This window comes from Alexandromys fortis, unplaced genomic scaffold (genome assembly GCF_014885135.2).
Source record: "Alexandromys fortis isolate MF-2015 unplaced genomic scaffold, M_Fortis_MF-2015_v1.1 scaffold_38, whole genome shotgun sequence".
In the NCBI taxonomy this organism is placed as follows: domain Eukaryota; kingdom Metazoa; phylum Chordata; class Mammalia; order Rodentia; family Cricetidae; genus Alexandromys; species Alexandromys fortis.
The window spans coordinates 4,310,958-4,335,224 of NW_026067916.1; the positions used below are offsets into that span (position 1 = coordinate 4,310,958).

General features: G+C 41.7%; 1 protein-coding gene across 1 annotated transcript in view; it reads right to left on the reverse strand.

Moving 5' to 3' along the window:
- Grm3 (glutamate metabotropic receptor 3) overlaps positions 1-24,267 on the reverse strand; it is a 97,715-nt gene that overhangs the window by 15,742 nt on the left and 57,706 nt on the right. The window contains exon 3 of the mRNA XM_050139875.1: positions 7,461-8,527. Within this exon, the coding sequence (XP_049995832.1) occupies positions 7,461-8,527 (1,067 nt within the window). The remainder of the gene's footprint in view (positions 1-7,460; positions 8,528-24,267) is intronic.

The window sequence follows — 24,267 nt, forward strand, 5'->3', positions numbered from 1 at the left end:
GAACCTCACTAATCAGGAGAAGAGAGACCTTCAGGAAAGGCAAAGGTGGATGGGTCATCTGAGCTTGTCCTATGTCCTCGAGAAGCTGAGCATGCAGGGCATATGGTTCCATGTGTACAGGGCACATGGTACTTGTGGGTCCAGGATCCTTGATACTTATGGATTCAGGGCCCTTGGTACTTGTTGGTGCAGGGCCCTTGGTACTTGAGGGCACAGGGCCCTTGGTACTTGTTACAGAAGGAAGATCACAGTGGGCTCTCTCAAGGCTTATCCCTTTAAAGGTAACTTTTCAAATGGATAAAAGTTTCAGTTTTGCAGTGGAATTTGGATGTGTAAAGGAGCTGTTGTCTACCTAACTACATTTCCCCAGGAGAGAAAAACTCTAGGATATCCACAGACGAGGCACTTATTGGCATTTGTACTCTTACCTGGGTTGGACTTATTCTTTCTTCTTTTGTCTTTCGTTTATTTTTTAATTTTAAAAAATTATCTATTTATTATTCTTTCCCAGTTTAATCCATGTGCACAATAAGTATTTGGTTTTCCTCTGGTGTGTTCCTTGTCTTGTTTGCCCTTGTTCTTCTACTGAACCTTTAAACATGTGTCTTCCTAGTTTCACATCCTTTTTGTGTGTGAGCCACTTTGTTTAGACAGAGCAGCCTGCTTAGACCATTTACTAGAATAGGAACAACTTAGCAGTGGTTGCACCACTGAAGAAAGCAACAAGTCATCTTCCAACAGCCATTAGCTGCCAGTAGTCCCTCAGGGGGGGTGGAGCCTCATGAAGTTCTCTCCCACACAAGAAGAAAGGGTGATGGGCTGGCCCTGTGCAGGTCAGCTGTGCAGACAACCCCAGCTGCAGTGAGTTTGTGGGGGCACTTGTTGGGTGCTTTCTAACTGTATTCCTCACAGTCTGACTCTTAAATATACTCTTCTTCTCTTCCACAGTGTGTTTGCTGAGCCTTGGTGTGTGTGTGTGTGTCTGTGTGGTGTGGTACAGATGTCCTATTTAGACCCCAGCACTCCACACAGTTACTTATTCTCTCTACTCTGCCCAGTTGTGAGTCTCTGTATCAACTGCCACCCACTGAAAAAAAAAAAAAAAGCAGGGTCTCTGATGCTGTCTGAGAGGTACTCTAATCCCCAGGTATAAGGAGAAGTGTTCAGAGGTAGGTTGACACTACATCCCTTTACCAAAGAATAGTGGTAAATCACCTGGAGACCTCTGATCTCCTCAGCCGTGCATTCTTAGCCAGGTTTTCAGTACCGGTTGTGAGTTCCCTCTTGTGGGGTGGGCCCCTGAATAGAGGTATCCTATATGGGAGATAATGCTCCTGGAACCTATAGGTTATTAAACCAAAATGTGAGTGACAGATGTGGGATGACTATCTCCCTCTGAGCTGCCAGTTGGGGAAGTCTCGGAAATGACAATACAGGCTATTGATATTGCTCGTGGCTGTCCACCAGAACTTGATAAGACCCTATTGCTAAAGACAGGGCATAGAGTAAGCAAGCAAGAAGTGCCCTAGACGCTACACTCCTGCTGGCTAGCTTTCACTACTCCTGAAGCTGCTCTGCAGGCTGCAGGGAGAGAGACGTTACCAACAGTCTTACTCAGCTGTGAAGCCGGAAAGCTTCAATACTCTCTCCCTTTTTCTTTAATGTGGGGCATCACCATGAAGGTTAGATTCCCTAGACCACACTCTCATCCTGTGTCAGCCTCCCTGATGTTAGGATTACAGCCATGTACCACCAATTTGAACATACAGGTGCCCCCCAAAATCAGACCTTAAGTTGAGCTGTAAGTGGCTTCTTATTGCCATAGGGCTCCACTACCCCTCCACAGTGCCTGCTTTCCGCACGCTCTCTGTCATGACTTTCGCTGCTTTAGGAGAAACACACTGAAGGTGAGGGACAAGTTCTTTCCATCCTTCAGGGTGGTCGAAGTCTGCCTGCTCCAGACATTGGGGAACTTAAGAGGGGGAGACATTCTAATTTGTATGTCATGCTGACCAAAATCATCCTCTTACCTAGTGTTTTCACTGGGGAGGTAGGGCTGGGACGAAGGTAAGACACATATGTTAGATGCAAATTGGAGGGGATGCGGATAACTCAGTAATTAAGAGAAATTACATTATAATGCTATATGTATGAGTGTTCTGTCTACACGTATGCCTCCATGCCCAAATTGGGCACCAGATCCCATTACAGATGGTTGTGAGTTACCATGTGGTGTTTGGGAATTGAACTCAGGACCTCTGGAAGAGCAGTAAGTGCTCTTAACCATTGAACAATCTCTCTGGTCCTTATTGCTTTATTTTTAAAATCAGAAATAATGCTGACATTTGTGATGAGCACAAGAATTAAGCTGGAATGGGCTCATTAACAGTGCTGTGCTTCGGTATATTCAGTCAAGTCATGAAAGGCAGGCCTGTCTCAATCATGGCAAATTCAGGTGACCCTGAGTCCAGTTTGCATTGTGTTCTAGAAAGTGGAACCTGGGGGTCCTACATAGATGTTGACCCTACTTGCTGCTGTGATTGTGAAAAAGTCCTTTGCATCTGAACCAGTAGTTACACGGGCTCTGCCTTGTCCCTGGCACTGTGGCAGGTTGCTGTGTCTACTTCTAACCCTCTCAAATACTAAAACTTGGATGCAGCTCCCACAGCCTTTGTCCTACCAAGCAAGCTAACCACTCTCCCTGATTTTGCCTTTGTACTATGAGACCATAATTTCAGTCACCAAAACAAAAATCTTCCAATGGTTTCCTTTTTTATACAAAATAAAATTTATATTCTTTTCTACATCCTACAAAGTCCTACATGGTTTAGCTCCTACCCAACCTCTTAGATCAAATAACTCTTGCGTTTATGTATTAAACTGTAGCTGTCCATGCCTTTCTACCCTAACGCATTTCTGCATGAGAGTGCTGGTGTTGGTGGTTTCTTCTGGCTGGCTCGTAGAATTTGGAGGGCTTGGCTGCTTCTCATTCTACCGTATGTTGCAGGAGCTTCTTCTGCTTTTTCAGCCAATAGCCGCTCAGATACCAGCCCATTGGGGCATGGTCTCTCTCTCTTTAAAAAAGCAGCCACTTCCCTCTGCTCTCTCTCTCTCTCTCTCTCTCTCTCTCTCTCTCTCTCTCTCTCTCTCTCTCTCTCGCTTTGGCTCCGCTTCCAGCGATTAGGTGCCCTTCTTGATTGTGCAGAGGGCTGTTGTCTGGGATCGTGATCTGTAAGTTTTTCCCCCATAAATAAATAACCATTCTATTAATCATAGTTCCAAACTGGTGTGGGATTGTTTGTGACTTACGCCTTCAACAGTAGACATTGTACAATGGGCACCAACAAAATTGGCTGACAGTTCTTTCAAAATAATTGATGATTTGCTATATATGCTTAAATTTCAAGATTATCAACCTGGGAATATTTGTATTTTATTGTACTTGAACTTTATTGGAATTCCAGGATCACATCTGCAGTCCCCACCTTGTCTTTTCACAGTTAGCCTGTTCATATTTACTGTTGACTTCCACAGTGCGGTGAAATTTCTGGTATCTCCAGCAATTCTATCTGTTAGTACTCTACCGTATTGCTATCATACAAGGGACAAACTCAAGTTTTGGTGCATGAGAAACAAGTGCTAACTTCTCTAATAAGATCAAAATTTTGGTAACATTTTCTGCTTTACTTTAAGGTGGCTTTTTTGAGGATGAGAAGTTGAAACTCTACATGGTTATCATCCAACTGGTTCCTGATACTCTAAACCTGGTTCACTAATGACAATACAGTAACAACATTAAAAAGTCAGTTGCCCAACCGAGCAGTGGTGGTGCACACCTTTAAGCCCAGCACTTGGGAGGCAGAGGTGGGCAGAATTCTGTGAGTTCGAGGCCAGCCTGGTCTACAAGAGTTAATTCCAGGACAGACTCCAAAGATACAAGGAAACCCTGTCTTAAAAAGCCAAAAAAAAAAAAAAAAAATCAGTTGTCCATGCTGATCTATGGGGTGAGTGTATATATAAGGACAACAGCTAGGGATAGGGGCTTTAAAAATATTAGTAAGACTTTTCTGTTTTATTCTGAAATTCCGAATGTTCAAACTCTTTTGTGGTTCACATATTTTGCCTTTAATTTGCTTATCAAATTGCAATACTACTTCTCTTAAAGATTTTTAAAATGAATAAATAAATGCTTAAATATCTTAGCATTAAAAAAACCTGACAATTACTCTAACATTGAACTTAAGTTCCCATTTGTACTGATTATTAATGTATGCAGTCCATATGTTTCATGCATATAGTTGAGAATAATTTGAACTAGAGACAGTAGCCTTTGTCAGGGTCTTGTTTTTTTTTCTTCCTTTAACAAAATCATTTTAATTGGTAGAAATTACACATATATATCTTAAAAGAAATGATATATGTATTTTAAAACTTAGTGAATTAATTTTCACATAGCATATTAAGACTAATAATGGTATGTATATGTCCATAACATGTGTTGAAATATGAAAGCATTATAGAATGATAAATTAATAAGCACATGTTGCCGCTTACCTGCTTGTGTGGAGAACAAATAGAATATGCCTTTTTATACCCTCAAGAATGTAATCTATTTCTATTAATAATACATACCATGATGTGTCACAAAACACCTTGAAGGTGTTTGTTTCCTTGCTTGCTTGTTTGCTTTTTCCCTGCCTGAGGTTTGGGATTTGCTGTGCCTTCCTTCTGAGATGTGGTTTCCTAGATTTGGGACAATGCTGTAATTACTGGTAAACAGAAGACTCGGGAAGGCTCTTTTACTACTTCATTTTGTAAAGCCATGGCACAACAAGGAAACAGGCCTGTGAAAAACTAACTTATGATGACTTAGAAAATAGAATAAAAACCAATGATGGGAAGAGGGAATAAATCTTACGGCTCACCGAAGACACTAGAGTTAGAATTACTAAAGCAAAATTAATTCATCAATGGCTCAACAACTTGTGAAATCATGATGGGATGATGACATCTGCCCCACAAGAGATGGTAACTATATGGAAGTCCATAAATTTGAACTCTATAAATAACGACTTAATTAGGTTATGCGTACACGTGTAATAAAGGTTTTAGCAGTTCCACGGTACATAGACACTCGTAATTATATATGGTATATTTGTATACATAACTAAAGGCTTAGAAAATGCACAACAGACTGTATTTTAATCAATCGCAGGGAAGTTCTAAAGCATGAATAAAAGTTTCAGATCTCTGTTCTGATCTTGGCTTAATGTTACAGTGATACTTTAGTTTACACATGCATCTATTATAGACATCCTCTTGCGTCTAATTTCAAGTATTCTCATTAGGGTTTTACTGACTGAGTATCATTCTCTTGTCAATTGCCTTTTAAATTTAATTAAGACACTTTTATGTGCATGTATTATGTTTTATTCCTCAGTAGATTATAAACGACTTGAATGGCCCTCCAGTTATATCTATCTTTCCCTCTGTGCCTGGCACAGTGCTCTGAGCAAACTAAGCACTAATTAAGTGTCTTAAAGCATAGAGAATTAATTTTCTCATATCATATTGAAGTTAATCATGGCATTTGTAATTATTTGATTCTTTCTTGAGATGAAATAAAAGGAATCTACCCTAACTCCTACCCAGCAAAGCATTGCTAACTTAAAAGAACAAAGGAAAGCTCAGTCCGGTGCTCCAGTGTGGGTCTCTGTCTCTATCTCCATCCAACGCCAGATGAAAGTTCTATGGTGATATGCAAGATATTCGTCAGTGTGGCTATAGGATAGGGTCATATCAGGCTGCCCAAGGAACAAGCTGGGGACATCTCCTTGGACACCTGGTAACCTCTCTAGAGTCAAGTCTCTTGCCAACCTTAAAATGGGTCACTTAATTAAGATATATACTTCACTGCTCCCATATCCATCCTTCCTCCATCCAAACCATCCCATTCCCCCAAGCTCTCCCCATCCTCCCCTTCTCCTTACTCTCTTCCCATCTCCCCTTACCCCCCCCACCCCCAAGCTCCCAATTTTTGCCTGGCAATCTTGTCTACTTCCAATATCCAGGAGGATAACTATATGTTTTTCTTTGGGTTCACTTTCTTATTTAGCTTCTCTAGGATCACAAATTATAGGGTCAATGAGCTCCCAAGGTCCAAATGAGGAGCAGAAGGAGGGAGAACATGAGCAAGGAAGTCAGGATCACGAGGGGTGCACCCACCCACTGAGACAGTGGGACTGATCTAATGGGAGCTCACCAAGGCCAGCTGGACTGGGACTGATGGAGCATGGGATCAAACCAGACTCTCTGAATGTGGCTGACAATGAGTGCTGACTGAGAAGCCAAGAACAATGGCACTGGGTTTTGGTTCTACTGCATGAACTGGCTTTGTGGGAACCTAGTCTGTTCGGATGCTCATTTTCCTAGACCTGGATGGAGGCGGGAGGACCTTGGACTTCCCACAGGGCAGGGAACCCTGACTGCTCTTTGGACTGGAGAGCAAGGAGGAGGGGGAGTGGGGGGTGAGGGAAAAGGGAGGAGGTGGAATTTTTTTATTTGTTTTTCTTTTTCTTTTTTTATTAATTATTATTAAAGATTTCTGCCTCCTCCCTGCCACCGCCTCCCATTCCCCCCCCTCCCCTGGTCAAGTCCCCCTCCCTCGTCAGCCCAAAGAGCAATCAGGGTTCCCTGCCCTGTGGGAAATCCAAGGACCACCCTCCATCCAGGTCTAGTAAGGTGAGCATCCAAACTGCCTAGGCTCCCACAAAGCCAGTACGTGCAGTAGGATCAAAAACCCATTGCCATTGTTCTTGAGTTCTCAGTAGCCAGACCTGGAAACAACCTAGATGCCCTTCAATGGAAGAATGGATGAAGAAAGTTTGGAATATATACATATTAGAGTACTACTCCGCAGTAAAAAACAATGACTTCTTAAATAATGGACGGAAATAGAAAACACTATCCTGAGTGAGGTAAGCCAGACCCAAAAAGAGGAACATGGGATGTTCTCACTCATATTTGGTTTCTAGCCATAAATAAAGGACATTGAGCCTATAATTCATGATCCTAGAGAAGCTAAATAAGAAGGTGAACCCAAAGAAAAACATATAGGCATCCTCCTGAATATTAACCTTCATCAGGCGATGAAAGGAGACAGAGACAGAGACCCACATTGGAGCACCGGACTGAAATCTCAAGGTCCAAATCAGGAGAAGGAGAGAGAGCACGAGGAAGGAACTCAGGACCGCGAGGGGTGCACCCACACACTGAGACAATGGGGATGTTCTATCGGGAACTCACCAAGGCCAGCTGGCCCGGGGTCTGAAAAAGCATGGGATAAAACTGGACTCACTGAACATAGCAGACAAGGAGGTGGAAATTTTTAAGAAAAAAAAAAGAACAAAGGAAAGAAGAAAGTCAAATTAAGGAAAAGATAGAAGCAGTCAAAGACTTACTCTGTAGTCGCTCGATGTCACATAAAATATTGGGAGGAAGGCCAACCAGATGATGCAGGTGGTGTACATGGTGAAGCCTATGAACTTGGCTTCATTGAAGTTTTCAGGACACTTCCTTGTTTTAAAAGCATAGACAGTGCATAGGATCACCAGGACCACATCATAGGTCAGAGAGATCAACATGCTGGAATCTTTGACATTGCATTTTAGGATGACTGTCTCCCGCTTCTCTGGAAGGGTGTATCTTCTTGTGCCTGGAGTCTCCAAGATAAGCCACACGGACACCATCACAATCTGCACCAGGATCAAACCCAGGCAGATAAAAACCTGAGAACTGGGACTGATGAATTTTGGCCTCTGGGCGCCGTTCTTGACACCATCGAAGATGCGAGCAATGCAGTTTGTTTTGGTCAGCAGAGCCGAATAACAGATGGCGAAGGAGGTCCCAAGCCCAAGCCGGCGCAATGCGCAGATAACAGGTGATGGTTTAGCAATGAAGAAGAATGTCATACCATAGGACAGGCTCACTCCAAACAACAGGATGTAGCAGAGTTCTCGGCCTGATGCTTTGACCAAGGGCGTGTTGTTGTGCTTGATAAACACAGTTATAACTATGCACGTGCACATGAAACCCAGGCAGGCAATGGTGACTGGGCCTATTGCCCAGGCGTCCTCCCACTTGATGTAATCCTCTGGAAGATTGTAGCATCCCGAGAGGTCAGCCGTTGGCCACTGGCCAGGCCCACAATCCATACAGGTGAACTCATCGATTAGGTATTCGTAGGGCTCGCAAGGGATGCAGATCCAGCAGCAGACGTCCCCTGGCTGCATATTCTTCATTTCGTTGGGGGCACAGGGGTCGCTGCACTGGGAAGTGGGGATTGAGTTTCGGGACCAGTGGATAGAGTCTACGTCTAGAAATAAAGTTTCTGCCCAGTGGCCAACCTTCAAGTAGGAATACTTTCCATTCACGTTCTGGAAGTTGAACACGTTGTATCTTCCCATCCCGTCTCCGAAAGTGTCAAACTTCACAATGCTGTCTGCTCCTTTATTCGGGTTGAACGGAGCTTTGATACATAGAATGAAGACAAGAAAAGAACACTTGTTTAGGTGTCTCCTATGTCATTAGTCAATTCCTTTTGCCATACACTCAGCAGAACTGAAGGAGCAGGGACTAGCGTTACCCAGGCTGACACACTTTATTACTTACCGTTGAAAGCCACACATCAAAAGCTTCCAGAGTGCTTATGCATTCGTAAGGTTACTCACTTAGGATTGCCGCGTGTCTAACGGGTGCCAAGTGCCAGGGATAATAATGAACATCACACAGCGCCACTTCACAGGAGCATGCAACGTTGTACTCTGTGATGGGAAGTGCTATTTGCTTGAAATCTTTGTAACGGGAATCGGGCAGAACTTCATGTCTCGTTTCATACTTGTAAATACAACCACTAAATTTTTACCATATTATTTATATTCATGTATAACTAATACATGTAAATATTACAATGTAAAACTAATAGCAAAAATTCTCTCCTTGAAATGAGATCGCAATATAAATATATAACACATGCATTCAAACATTTCTGATGATTAGTATAGGAAAAAAATTGAAATGTATTTGTAGTCATTCTGACGTTCTTGGCATATAGTCTTGCTGTGTAGCCCAGGCTAGCTTTAAATTCACAGCAGTTCTCTTACCTCAGCACCTTGAATGCTGGGGTTACAAAGATGTGCTGTCCACTTTGTTAGCTATCTTATGCACGCAGCAGTAGGCAGGACATTTGCAAGTGCGCTTTACTGCCAGTGTAGAGGGTGGGATGATCTCAAACAATGAGATGTTCTCGATCCTGTCCCTTTGCTACACCTTTGGGAAGTCCTGGAGAGCAGCTGGTCTGAACACCCGAGCTTCCTCCTTCTCAACTGTCACTGACCATGTGTCTAAACTCTTAAAATAAGTTTCTATACAATTTATTATTATTACATCCCGTTTTGCATTTATTAAACGTCTCGGAAATATTATACTGAAGAGCTCCATGGAGACTATGAACTGAGAGGGAAAGATTTTTCTCCTTAAAAGTTTTTTTAATTTTAATTAAAATATAGTTACATTATTTCCTCTTTCCCTTTCCTCTCTCTAACCTCTCCCATGTCTTCTCCCTCCAGCCTTTCCCATGTTCCTCTCCTACTTACTATGAAATCATGGCCCCCACTTCTCTGGCTATTGTTATATACTCTCTGTCTGTGTCTCTCTGTCTCTGTCTCTCTCTCTCACACACACATACACACACACACGCACACACACATACACACATACACACACAAATATATATAACTACAACCTGCATTGCTTGTACGTAAAGAATTCAGGGCTGACCACTTGCCATTGAATACCTGATTCGGGGACTCATCCCTGAAAAGAGTAATTCTATCTTTCTCAGCAGTCAGCCACTAGTTCCCTGTAGCTCTTTGTCTGCGGGTGAGGCCCAGTACAATCTCCTCGTTTCATATTAGCTTGTCTCATTGCTGCTGTTATTGTTAGGTCTTGTTTTGGTAACCACATTGGTGCGGTATCATGGATAGAGTTTCCATGTCATCTGTAGGAGACACGCATGACCTCTGCTAGTCTGGCTCTTATAGGCTTTCTGCTCACTCTTCTGTAATAGTCCCTGAGCCGTAGGTGTGCAGACACTGTGCTGAAGAGGGGGTTTTTTACTCAGCTTCCGGCTTCTCATCTAGCCCGCTTACCTCTTCTACATATGTGTGCTGTCTTGTAGTAATTACTTTGCAATTGTCTTCAGGATGCAGCTGAAGATTGAATTTTCATTCGGGACCAGGCTCAGTAAGTGACTATGTGCTCTTTATTTTTATTCCACACTGGCTGGCCTGTTGTGTATTTTCCATTTCATACTGTTAGTCGCTACTTTTTCCTTAGAAGAAGATTGTGTCTGTCTGGGTGATTCATAGATATACACTATTATGGTCGAATTACTAATCATCCTTATGGGGAGAAACCAAGAGAGTGGAATAAGATACCCATAAAGAGGCCTACTATATCCTAATAAATGCTAATGGTGGTACCTGAGACAAGTGAAGGTCTTACATACATATTGGTAAGTAAATGTTTAATCAGCTGGAAAAAAATGAAATTTTCTGTACCTCATTACTTATGCCTAGATAAATTTTGAAAAGATCAAAGTTTTATGTGGAAAAAACAAAGACACAGAAGTTCTAGAAATAAAAAGAGCATATTAATATCAGAGTGGAAAAAAGTCCTTTTTCAAAGGCTATTGGAAAATGAAGAACAAACAAACACATAAAAACCAAAACCACAATAATGCAAAAAACTGGCATCTTGGGGGAATTCATAATCTCAGCGTTGGGGAGCGGGAGACAGGATGATTCCTGGGTTTTACTGACTAACCAGCCCAGATTAATGGGTGATTGCCAGGTCCCAGTGAGAATATCTGCCTTAAATATCAAGATGAATGGTTCTTGATGAACCCTGGTTGATCTTCGCTTCCACACACATGCATGTGAACCCTCATATACACATGCACCCCACACATGTGCACACACGCAAACTTCCCAAACCAATAAATATGAACATTGAAGCATAAGTGAGAAATGATAATGCAAACTTCAAATGGTATCGAGATAATGTAAAAATTTCCAATATAAAAAGGAACTTAATAACCCTTAGAAAACGTCCAAAGGATTTGAGTAGCTATTTTATCATACAGAAAATCTAATTTTCTTAAACATAAAAATAGGTTCAACATTAGTCAAAATGCAGAAAAAAATGCAAACTTCCAAAGGTCAAATAATAGTTCTTCGAAGACTTTTACAAGCCAAATGCCAAGACCCTGATATTGCTATGCCAGACAACATAGATGAATTCAAGTTGGGATTCAGATTGCTTTTAACTGACATAAGGACATCTTGCTTTATATGGGTGAGCCCAGTAATACCTGACCCAGCTCAGAATTCTGCAGAAGGTTCAGGGGTGCTCACTTCTGGGTTTTGGGTGACAGATACAGAAGACTGAGTTCACTGCTACTGGCTCTAAAGGAGGCGCCTTGGTGATAGATACGGAAGATGGAGCTCACCACTACTGGCTCTCAAGGAGCTGCCAATCTGGGTGGACAATAAAAACTGGAAAGGAAATAAAACAGGTCCTGTGGGGCCTTTAAGAGGTAATACAGCCTGGCCAACACATTGCTTTTATGTCAGTGAAATCCATTTAGACATCTAGCCTCCAGAAACATTAGAAATAAAATTAGGTAGCTTTAAATTGATACAGTATGGGGTCTTGATCAGGTCTTGATTCATTCTCTCCCAGTTAAAGAATTAAGACACAGGAAAAATCTTGAGCACAATAGGCAACAGCGGAGAAACCTCAGACAATGTGGAGGACAGCAAACGGAACCAACAGTATACCTCCGAATGAGGGCAATTGGTCTGAATGTTCTCAAAAGTACAGTTGCACCCGCGTTTTGGCTTAGCAGTTTCCATTGGAGGACTGTATTCTACAGATCAGTTACGCTGGTGTTTACTGAAGGATCTTTACAACAGAAAGACTTAAGAACGACCAGTCATTCATAGTTGGGTTCATTAATAACAAATGAAATGTTACACAGCTGTGAGAAGAATGAGGACACATTAGAAAAAGAAACCCAAAGTTACAAGGCTTTGTATGAAGAACAAAATGTTTGATCAGCTATATTTTAATGGGGGTGGGGAACATAAAGTTACCCTACTACCTTTTCCTTTTCTATGTAGAGGAACTCAAGAATGATAACTACAGAGAGTGGCCACACTGGCTAGGAGCTGGAAAGCAAACAAACTGGTGGCAAAGGGGCTACTATAGTTTTATTTTAGTTTAAATTTTGAATAATATAGATGCATTATTACTACTCATATATGCTATGCATTCACAAATATGTCATCTATGAGACAGATGAGAAAGTCTTCCGAAGGGATATTCAGAGAACAAGAATCAACTCTGCTAGTGAGAGACCCTGCCTCAAAACCACACGGTGGATAGCTCCTAAGGGATGACAGCTGAGGTTATTCTCAGGACTTTACATGTGTGCACCCCCATAAACGTGTGCCTGAATACATACATACAAACACACAAAGAATCAGCTTTGTGAAATGATATAGCAAAAACAGAATTTCAGGTAAGTATGAATATAAAAAAAAAAAAACCTCTCAGGGTTTGTTCAAAATGTCAGGAGGAAGAAGGGGATAGCATAAAAAGTGGATCACTTTGCTTTCCAGCAAAGAGGACAACTGGAGAAGTGCACATGTGTAGGTGGTGGACCGCGCGTGGGGAAAGCGAGGGAAGAGATTTTTGGTCTTCTCTTGAGTGTGCTATATTCACATACATATGTACATATTTAATTTTGATAAGAAGTTATACAATTAAAATGGAATAGTGTGTATGTAAATGCATGTTTGTGTGTACATAGTTGTGCATGTATGGAGGTCAGCTGTGGAGAGCAGTGATCTTCCTTAATTTCTCTCCATCATATATTTTGAGATAGGATCTCTCTCTGACCCTGGAGCTAGGTCGTCCTGGGGATGCTTCTGTTTCTGCCTCCCCAACACTGGGATTATAGCTTTGGGATTGCAGGTGTGTTGAATTCTGGGGGGTTGAATTCAGGTTATTTTGCTTTCAATGTTAATACTTTACTGATCAAACCATCTCCCTAGTAGAAATTGTTCCTTAATGAAAACTCACCTTTTACTAAATTTGTTAAACTATAAAACATATAACAAAATACAGTATACTGTCTGAATCCTGAAACTCAAGAAATCACCTTACAGTTTCTCAAATGAATACTTTAAAAATCCTACCACAATTCATCGTCAGAATTGTGCTGGCTCTTTAGTTTGAAATACAGAGTGCTGCGTTTGTACCAGCATGAAGAGAAACAAAAGGGATTCAAGAAGAGAAAGGTGAACCACATCTGAGATACACTCCACATGTGGTGAGGGTAGTCCTGTCTGGGAACAATGGTTTCCAAGACAACAATGGCCTTGATAGTGAGACAAAGCAAACTTTCCCGTCCTGATGAGACTTGGAGTGGCAGGACAGCCGAAGCCTTGGTGAATTCTTTCTGTCACCTTCCGGATACAGTTAGCGTTGCCTCCGGGTCAAATGACTCTCTAGGGAGATAGTTAAGACCCAGTGAACCAGAACCACGATTCTCAAGCAATCAATTGCCTAGCTCTTTAGTGTGGGAAACCTGAGGGACTTGCTGTTTCTCAAGTGGGATCTCACCGTGGGAGCGAGCACATTCGATATGGAAAATAAATCACTTCACCCTTCATTGTATTGCAACAGCCTGAAAGAATCCAGACTAAAAGCAGGGAAAGAATAACAAACAGGAAGGTGGAATCCTTTTTAAAAAGAAAAAAACAAAAAACAAACAAACAAAAAATCCTACTACCTTTTCCTAACCCAATTTCTAGCCCTGTCTTCCTCTAAGACTGCAAAGTCAGTTCTTCATTTTCAGACACTGAATGGCCTCAGGTCAAGACAGTGGTTTTTGGAGTAGCTCATTAGCCAACTAGCACTGACCCCCGTTCCAAGTGGTCTTATTTGTAAGTTTTAGTACCAAGGCAACCAGCCCCCTTAGGACCCATTTGATAGAGATAAGTCAAGACTATTTCTTAGAAACACCACAGGGCAATGGTAAGAGAAAATTAAATTGGTTCATTTTTTTTTTCTCTCTCTCTCTCTCAGTACTCCAATTAAGGTAAAACAATAATACAGCTCCTAGGAGGCCTTCAGGAAAGTGACATCACCTCCACTGCCCAGGTTCACATTGCTAAATACTAATTAAGATCGCAAAGCTACTGACAGCAACAAGTCTCTAATTGTAAACCTGGAGCCTCACTATGTGGCTGTGAACCTATCTGATGAATTGCAGGAAAGTCAAGGTTAGGAAGAAAACACCATCTCCCTCCACAGACTATGGCAGAGGTCAAAGGTGAATAAGCCAAGCTCCTTGGGCTAGAGCAGACCAACTCTTTTATAAATATCATGCATCAAGAAGACTAGAAACAATGAATGAAGCTCTGGCTGTCAGGAATTCACCTTCAGATGCTTCAGGCAATTCTTGTGGTTATCAACTGAGAAGAGCAGCTGGGGTCCAGTGCCACTTAGTCCCTGGACTCAGTCTATCCTATGGGGAATGTTCAACTAGACCCTAACATGGACAGTGAAAGTGTCTGAGAAAGACACTGAGGAGCAGGGGCTTCTGAGCGGGACTCCCGAGGAGTCAGCATGTCAAGGCTTCGAGGACAGGTTTCAGAGCCTGCCTCTCAGCATTCCACAGCACTGCCAAGACTGCTTGAGCTCGATGCGGGAGGAAGTAATCTAGTTCTAGACTAAGGTTGGGAATGAAGAGACAAGGTGTAGGAAAAGCAGGGACAGGTGCAAAGAGGTGGGACCTCAGCCCCAGCGGGTTTGGCTCGTTTTAGCTATCAGAGTGCTCACTGGCTGGTTAGAACCCTCCTTCAGGTGAGCTGAATCTACCAGCACCCTTTTCCTGCCCTTTTCACCAGACCCTGGCCCTTTTCATTTTGTAGATAGTGACTCTTCTGTGTGTGATTTAATGGGTGCTTAGCTCTAAAACCCTTTCACCCAAATGTAATAATGTTATTATAAAGTATAAAGAAGTTCACCACAAGTGAACACACAAATATTCCATCACGACTATTAAGATATCCATTTCCTCTTCTTTTGTTCCTGTTCCTATCACTTGACTCTTCTTTTCCTCAAAGGCAGCCCCCATCCTAATCTCTGATGTGAGCACACCAGTATGCTAGAGTTGCTGTAGCCAAACCGACACAAAGGGTGGCTTGAAACGACTGACTGGTTTATTGTTTCCCAGTTGCCTGAAGTCAAGGGTTAGCAGGCTGGCTTCCTCCTGAGGATTGTGCAGGGGAGTCTGTTTCAGTCCTTCCTCTACATGGTGGAGCTTCCCTAAAATCTCGCGTCTCTTTGCCTGAAGATCGGTCACTCAGTTTTGAACAAATGCAGTGTACTCTTCCTGTATCTTGCATTTGTGATCGAGCCTTCCTTTCTATTGGCATCCATACTAATGAACTCATTTTAACTCGGTTATAACCTTAAGACTCTGTTCCCAAATAAGGTTATATTCTGAAGAAGTAGGGCTATGAATTTAACATAGCTTTTGGGAGGGGAAATGTAATTCATCTTCAACTACATGCTATTTTTGCCTGATATTGAAGCTCATTTAAATGATGATATCGTCAAGTATTAGTTGATACTGTCTATCTTTTGGTTAAAATTTTGTGAGTTTTTTTCACACATTGATGAGAAGATATAGTTAGTTCCTGCTATTTTATTCGTCTGAGACTGGGTCTGATTACACAGCCCAAATTGGCCTTCAACTCACAATTCTGCTGGCTTAGCTGTCTGGGTGCCGGGCTTTTGGATATTCACCACTGTGCATGCCTGGCTGCTTGTTCACTTTAGACATTATCAAGTATTTTACCATATGATGAGCTATGAATACAATCAAAGTACATTGTTTGCTTGTCTGAAATTCTTAGGTTTGAGTAGATGAGCAGCTGATCTGCGAGACAAGAAAGGAGTAGAAAACTAAGGAAAAAAAAGGGAGAATTCCAAACAGGATGCACTGATGAGGAAGTTATTACTGATGACAACTAGGTCACCGTCTCAGTGGGTCCTTTAGGACACAGTGGAGAATGGGGAACTGGGGCACGATCCCACAGCTCATGCGTCAGCTGGATGGCACAACTTCATTTGTTCTCGATTGATGGTTACTACAGAAGTGGTAGTTCCAGGGCATTTTTTGGCAGGATGTATTTACCAACAGAGGATGCTATTGTGAGCCTACAAAGTTCCTATAGAAAATATCTGCAGAAAGACAACCAGAGAAGCTTTTATTAACAAACTCCTAAGGGTTACTGAGATGGCTCAGCAGCTGATAGCACTAAGTGTTCCTCCAGAGGACCTGGTTTGATTCTCAGCATCCATGTGGCAGGGGAACAACACCTGTACTTACAATTTCAGGGCAAACACTTGGGAATATTATGTTAGGAAGTCCTTTTTTATAGTCTCACCTGTGTTAGATTTTCTTTCTTTTAAATTTAATTGGCAGTAATCTATCTTCTATCTCTATATATTAACATATCAGGAAGTCTCGTTTATAATCTCACCTATGTTAGATTTTCTTTCTTTTAAATTTAATTTGCAGTAATCTATTTTCTATCTCTAAATATCTACATATCACATATCTATCATCTACCTCCCTCCCTACCTATCTATATGTCCGTGTTACTTTGGACACGAGTAATTTTCAAATGAAGTTTTGGTCAATACCTTTGGCCACTCTGTGGCCCACCTTTGTACGTAACAGTTATCTGGTAAGCATAAATTCTTAGTTTTAATCACAACTAAATTAAAAAAAAAAGTACGTCTCAATGTCTAATTTTCAAATCCGGATGGCTAGTGATTTCATCCTTCTAGCCAATGTCTCTTATGATTATGATGATCTAGTTCTAAAATGTGAGACCTTCAGGTGCGAACGCATTTCAGGAGAATGTGTGTCATTAGGCTGCCAAGCTGTCTTTTGTGCTGACAATGTGCTCTGAGTTGCGCTTTAAAGAAACCTGTCTTAGTGCGTTGTCAGATTGTCGCTGTGTGCTCATGTCTTCACAGGATCCTGAACATCTATAGAACAAAGAAAACAATTCATTCGTCTGGCAATGCTGAGCACTTAATAGGTTTTCATTAATTGTTTCCCAAACTGATCATTAAGCTCATTGAAATAACTTCAGGGTCTTTAAAATCATAACTAATTTTGAATAATAACACAGGCCAATTAATTATGAGTCTGAGAAGAATTCTTGACACCTTTTTATATTTCAAGTCTTTTTATTTATTAGTATATTTATTTATTTCTCTCTCTCTGTGTATGTGTGTGTGGGTTTGCACGCACATACATGTGTGGAGATCAGATAACAACTTGTGGAGTAGGCTCTCTCCTTTCAAATGTGCTGGAGACTCAGGATTGGTGGTAAGCAGCTATATGAGATGAGCCCCTTGACACTTTTATTTTGACATACTATTCTGCAGTTCATGTAAGGGTACAGGAGTGTTCTTGCTACTGGCATCTAGTCAGAGACTGTGGATGCTGCTGAGTGTCTCACAAAATCCAATACACACCCTCATTAAAAAACAAGTATCAGAACCACAATACCAGAGATCTTTACTCAGGGCAAGATATGTCTGGATTTCTAGATAGATTTTGGAAATTTTAATTCCTAAATTGTAGACAGAAAATGGCCTTGACAAGGATATTATGGTCTCAGCATCTCAGCCTGACTGTTACATTTCTGCACGACTTCTTACTGAGCCAACTCCAGCTTGCTCGTTTCCCCAGTCCTCACCAACAACCTCAGATGAGTGAGTTCATGACACCTTCTTCCCGCCACCCCTCACAGATGACTCATGGCTCCCCTTTTCCAAGCACTGGAAAGTCAACCCAGAAGAACATCTCCAGTCAGATCCAGGAGACGATGCACACTCTTGCATGAGGCAGGCGTGGGAGGCATCGAGCCTTCCAGAGCTGGCGTGCATCATGCCTGATGCTAAGGAAACCCTAGTGTCATCTCTTCCAGGACTTGTGACTTCTAGCTCTAGAACAACGCTACATGTCCAGGATCATATCTGATGTTGCAACACTCGTCAATCATGGCCCAGTTTTCAAAGAGAAATTCAAATTTGAAGGCAAATGTAGGATTTTTAGTGTGGCTAGGTCATCATGAGAACAGGTATAGGAAACAGAGAAAAGGGAAACAACTTTCTTTAAAGCAAATATATATAAATACATATCTGAGACTTTTCCAAGGAAAGGCTTAAGCTTCCATTGTTCTGTCATAGATCACTTCCTCATGTTCCAGAAGACTGACCTAAGTGCAGGAATGAATGAAACTGGCAATGGACAAAGGGTGTAAGCTGCCGGGAAAATCCCACTCAGAGATGCCCCGGTAAGTCTGCACTGCAAAGCCTATGAAAATTGGTAGCAGAGCCCGTGTTCTGAAGAATGCAGCGACAGTAACAAGAATGTACTTAATAAAACGAGCTTTCCTTCCTCTAAAAGCACACAAAACTTCTTTATATGAAAGGCAGAGCAGCAGTAATTTTATTCAGTCTTTGAGAATGAATGTGTCAAAGATAAGTACAGCAGCTTACTGTGCAGGAACTTACATTTTCACGGGTAAAACAAATTAATTTCTGTTCTGTCGGATGCACGCGTTTGACTCTCTGTAGCCACCATGGAAGGAGAATACAAGGGGGAATTAATAACTTCTGCCAGAACGCTGGTTCATCATCAGGTTGCCATGCGCATCTAAGCCACTGCCGCATAGCTTAGTGTCTACACAGAGGGGCAGCATTGTTGAACTGTGAGACTGCAAGGAGCTTTGTCAGGTCACCGAGCATATATATCCACTGCTAAGAAATTCCAAGCCTATACCACCCTGAAAGGGTTTCCATGTCCCTGGAAATAATCAAGTGAAAAAAAAAAAAAAACAAGACAAGAAATTATCCTTTATAAAACTTCCTCTTTTCTCTGTGCCAGAATTTCTATTTTGAGCCTGCAATGAATATTGGAAACCAAACTCTGGCCCTGTATAAGATCTGCAGGTGCTCCTAACCGCTGAGCTAATTCTTCTGCTGCTCATAATATTTGTAAGGTAGCACAATGCTAGCATCTTATTGTGCCATTTTGCACAGCCAAAATGACTTTCCCGTTGCACTAAGTGATAGCGGTCCTTTGTATTCTTAGATAAAAAGACACACATGAAAGAAAAAGATCTGTGATCTATCAACCTAGATTGACGGCGGCACATAGTTTTCATTACTGGGTATAGGGATTAGTTTTTAACCACCTAATTTGGGAATCTGTTTTGAAAAAAATTTAAAAGTTACCATGACATGCATACATGTGTGCATATAATAATTATCCATTTTTGGAAAATCTCATTTTATTTCAATTTATTTACTTTATTTAAGGTTGCTTTACATCTAGTGAGCTGATATGTCCTTGAGTTATGATATCTGATGCAAATATGCAAATATACATAATTGCATATCATCTTGAGTTTCACAGACCTATGTAATTCATAGGTTCATATCGCTCTTATCATTCTAACAACTTCATAATCCCTGACGGTATCTAAATGCCCCCCCCTCCCAACACATGAAGCAGGAAAATTTGTACTTTTCATTGTACAAATTTATTCAATACTCCCCATGATTCAATATAAAAAAACATCCTTCAAGACTAGCACATACATTCCTTGCACCATTCCTGGTCCTCAACTGGAAGTACCAATCCTTCTCTTCGATTTCATACATGTTGTGAAATATTACTATAACTATATAAAGCTGTGTGTATTTGTTTATGCTGCATTTGCTTAACTATGTAAAGATGTGTTATATTTGTTTCACCATGCCTGCCTAAGGCACCTGATTGGCCTAATAAAAAGCGGAAGGACCAATAGCTAGGCAGTAGAAGGATGGGTAGAGCTGCTAGGCACAGAGAATAAGTAGGAGGAGGAATCTAGGCTTGGGAGAGAGAGAACAAGGAACAAAGAGAGGGAGATGCCCAGGGCTAGCCAGCCAGGCAGCCACCAGACAGACAGACACAGAGAAAGCAGGAAAGTAGGACATACAGAATGAAAGAAAGGAAAAAAAAAACTGAGGCAAAATGTAGATGAAGAGAAAGAGGTTAAAATAAGTAATAACAGCCAATGGGAAAAACCTAAACTAAGGCTGAGCGTTCATAATTAATATTATGTCTCCCTGTCCTTATTAGGGAGCTGGTTGGTGGCCCAAGTAAAACTTGTCACACTTATACGCTACTTCTTTTCCTTGACACTGATTATCTTTCTCACTTGCACTTTTTTCCTGCAATAATTTTATAATTACTCGTCCATAATCAACTATATCATAAGCTTTTTACGAGCGCAAGCTAACCTCCCTTATGTTTCAGATGGAACTGTGAGCCATGAGGCTGTGGAGAAGGCTCAGTGGGTAAAGCACATGTCGAGCCGGCATGAGGACTAGAGTTCACTCTGCTTCCTTATTTATAGTCCGAGCACGTGGGAGGCAGAGGCCGGGGATTCCCAGAGAAATCTGGCTTGCTGGACTGGTCAGACCAGAGTGTTCTGGTCAATGAGTGGCCTTGCCTCAATATACAAGCTAGAGAGTGAGGGTCAAGGAAGACAACTGATGTCAATTCTTCCTTATGCATACACATATGTGCACATGCGTCTGCACACACGCACACATGCACACACGTGCCCCAACGCAGAACACAAATGCATGCATGCACACCATGTACATACACATACAAATATGAAGGAATAAATAGAATACAAAGGCAATGGGGTCAAGTAAACATGAGAAATGTTTGACTTGTAACATGCTACAGCTTCAAGTGCCTGCACTGGTGTCCTTTCATTTAGAGAAAATGCTTCTTCCTTTCTCCACTGGAACAATTGGACACAGCCAGAGCTGGAAAGTGATGCTCTTGCCTGCTCCCCACCTGGAGAACAGTTTTCTTGGTAACATATTTAAATTTCTTCCTCTTTAAATGATGTCTTAGGAAGAACACATTCTAAAACTGAGATGCCATTTCCCCCCCAAAAAATGTCAAGACAGAAAGAAAATGCTTCTAGTTAGAAAGAAAAATGTAGAGAGAAATTTTTAAACTTGATTTTCTTGTATAACTGAGAGAGAAAATTTGTCAAGGAAGCTTGATGATGGAGAACACACCTAAACATGCCACATGTGACCGTAAGAGCCTCTACTGCGCATTTGGGGCCCTGAATGTAGATCTCCACTGTGATTTATCTCAATACGATATTTATTTGCCCTGGGTTTCCAGTCCACTCAAGTCTGGTGCTGTGGCATGCTACTTTTCCCACAGCCTGGTCCCTTCGCTGAGATCTCAGCCTCACTGCTAAGCGGTCACTTCACATTTTTGGTGTGTGTTTTATGTGCGCACACTGTGAACTTTAGAGTTCTTACGTCAGTGTCTAACATACAGAGATTGTTTGGTAGCTGTTGAGTAGACTGAGAGAGACTCTCACCACCACGTAGTAAACACTTGTGGAAAGCATGAGTGAATGAGTGAGGGAGGGAGGTGACTGTGTCTGTGGGTGAGCAACCACTGTGTTACCATCAGCTGGATGTCTGCGCTCCAGCTAAATGGCGTAAGTCTGTACATATGACTGCTATCTGAATCATAACAGTTCTTTAGAGTGCAGACTTCATTTACCTAAATTACACTAAACCATCGACATTTTTTTTCTGACTGAACTTACTTCTTTCCAGTGAATAGAAACATTTGCTTGGCCTCTGATCACAGGGCATAATATTTGCAGCATTGTACTCTCCCACAGTTTGTGGAAATCATTTGTAATAGAACAAAGCTTTCAGCAAAGATCTTGCCTGGTCACCTCTTCCACATCTGGGTAACGCACACGCGCTTGCGCACGCACACACACACACACATTTAAAAGCTAGAGGAAGTGACTAGACTTTGTTTTCAGGGCAAAATCTCAGCTATAGATACGAAGAGGAAAGAATGCATGACTTTGTGTCTTTGCACTTTCAGGGACATCCTGGCTGAAAAATAGACACATGGTGTGCTCAAAGGGAAAGAACTCTAAAGACTGAAAATGCTTAAATTGGAGTGGTCTGGTTGGTCTAAGCTATACTGTCTTATTTTCTTTGTTGTGTGTGTGTGTGCATGTCTGTGTGTCTGTGTGTGTACGTGTGTGACTGTGTACATGTCTGTATCTCTCTCTCTGTGTCTGTGTGTATGTGTGTGACTGTGTGCATATGTGTGTGTGTGTGTGTGTGTGCAGTAGGGATTTGGAGTAAGATTTTTCTTATTGTTGCAAACCATGTGACTGGCATAAAATTAATGTGTCCTCAAAAATGAACAAAAAAAGTAATAATGCGAACCCTAAGAAACACATATATAGATGCACCTGGAAAGTGGAAACAGACAAGATTACATGACGAAATTGGGAGCATGGGGGTGGAAGAAGCCGAGAGGGTGGAAGGGGAAGAGGAGAGATGAAGGGGAGATGAGAGGAGAACTTGAGGGAATGAGATAGTCATAAGGAGGAAGGACAGAGATGAGAACAAGGAAAGAGATATCTTGATTGAGGGAGCCATTACAGGGTTAGCAAGAAACCTGGCTCTAGAGAAATTTCCAGAAATCCACAAGGATGATCCCAGCTAAGACCCTAAGAAATCGAGGAGAGGGGGCCTGATCTTGACTTATCCTGTAGTCATACTGATGGATATTTTAATATCACCATAGAACCTTCATCCAGCAACTGATGAAAACAGAGGCAGAGACCTGCATTGGAGCACTGGACTGGGCTCTCAAAGTCCAGGTGAAGAGTGGGAGGAGTGAGAATATGAGCAAAGAGGTCAAGACCATGATGGGTTCACCCACTGAAACAGTCTACCTGAGCTAATGGGAGCTCACCAGCTCCAGCCGAACTGGGAAGGAACAAGCATAGGACCAAACTAGTCCCTCTGAATGTGGTTGACAGTTGCATGGCTGGGGCAGACTGGGGGCCACTGGCCCTACTGCATGTACTGGCTTTTTGAGAACCTATTCACTTTGGATGATACCTTGCTCAGCCTAGATATAGTAGGGAGGGCCTTGGACCTTCCCCAAAGCAATGTGCCTTACCCTCTCTGAGAATTGGATAGGGTGGGGTGGAAGGGTATGTGGAGGGAATGGGAGGAGGTGAGGGAGTGGGAACTTGGATTAATATGTATAATGAAAAAAAAGATAGTTCATTTTCTTTTTAAAAATGAATAAACAAAACGATAAAAATGAACAAGAAAAATAAAGAAGAAATAATGACCAATATGAGACATAAAGCAAGAGACCTCCTTAAATATCAACTAATACTTAAAGTTGATACAACTTGTGTGCGCGTGTGAGCGTGCGTGCATGTGTGTGTGCGCGCGCACACACACACACACACACTGTATTCTGTTATTATATCGCAATAACCCTCTGAAGTAACCTGGTATATTTGAGGCTAATATTTAAGTCTTTTATGTTATTACTGAAAAACATTTGGGAGTCTTGTATAAGGTACTCAAAACATGCTACCTTCTTAATTTGTATGAAAACCTGAATTTAAGGCACTCATTGCTATAGTCAGTTTAAAACAGTGGTCCAGAGAGAACACTGATGCCCCCTCACCGCTCTTCCCCACCCAAGCATCAGAGCTGAGCTCCTGATGCCGTACTGTGTTTGCACTACCCCAGTCACCACAGGCATTTTCAACCCAAAAGTTGACATGCTTTGAGAGCCTAGTCTCTCCTTTCCCACAACATCCATACACTTTCTATATGTTATGAGCTAGATACCGTCTCTACATTAAACAAGCAAACAGAAAGCAAAACTGGCCCCCCAAAGGAGTGGTTGCTGTTTAGAGTTGGCATTTAAAAAACAATGGAAGAATGGATGAAGAAAGTGTGGAATATATACACATTAGAATACTACTCAGCGGTAAAAAACAATGACTTCTCGAATTTTGCATGCAAATGGATGGAAATAGAACACACTATCCTGAGTGAGGTAACCCAGACCCAAAAAGATGAACTTGGGATGTACTCACTCATAATTGGTTTCTAGAGATAAATAAAGGTCAGTGAGTCTATAATTTGATCTCCTAAAGAAGCTAAATAAGA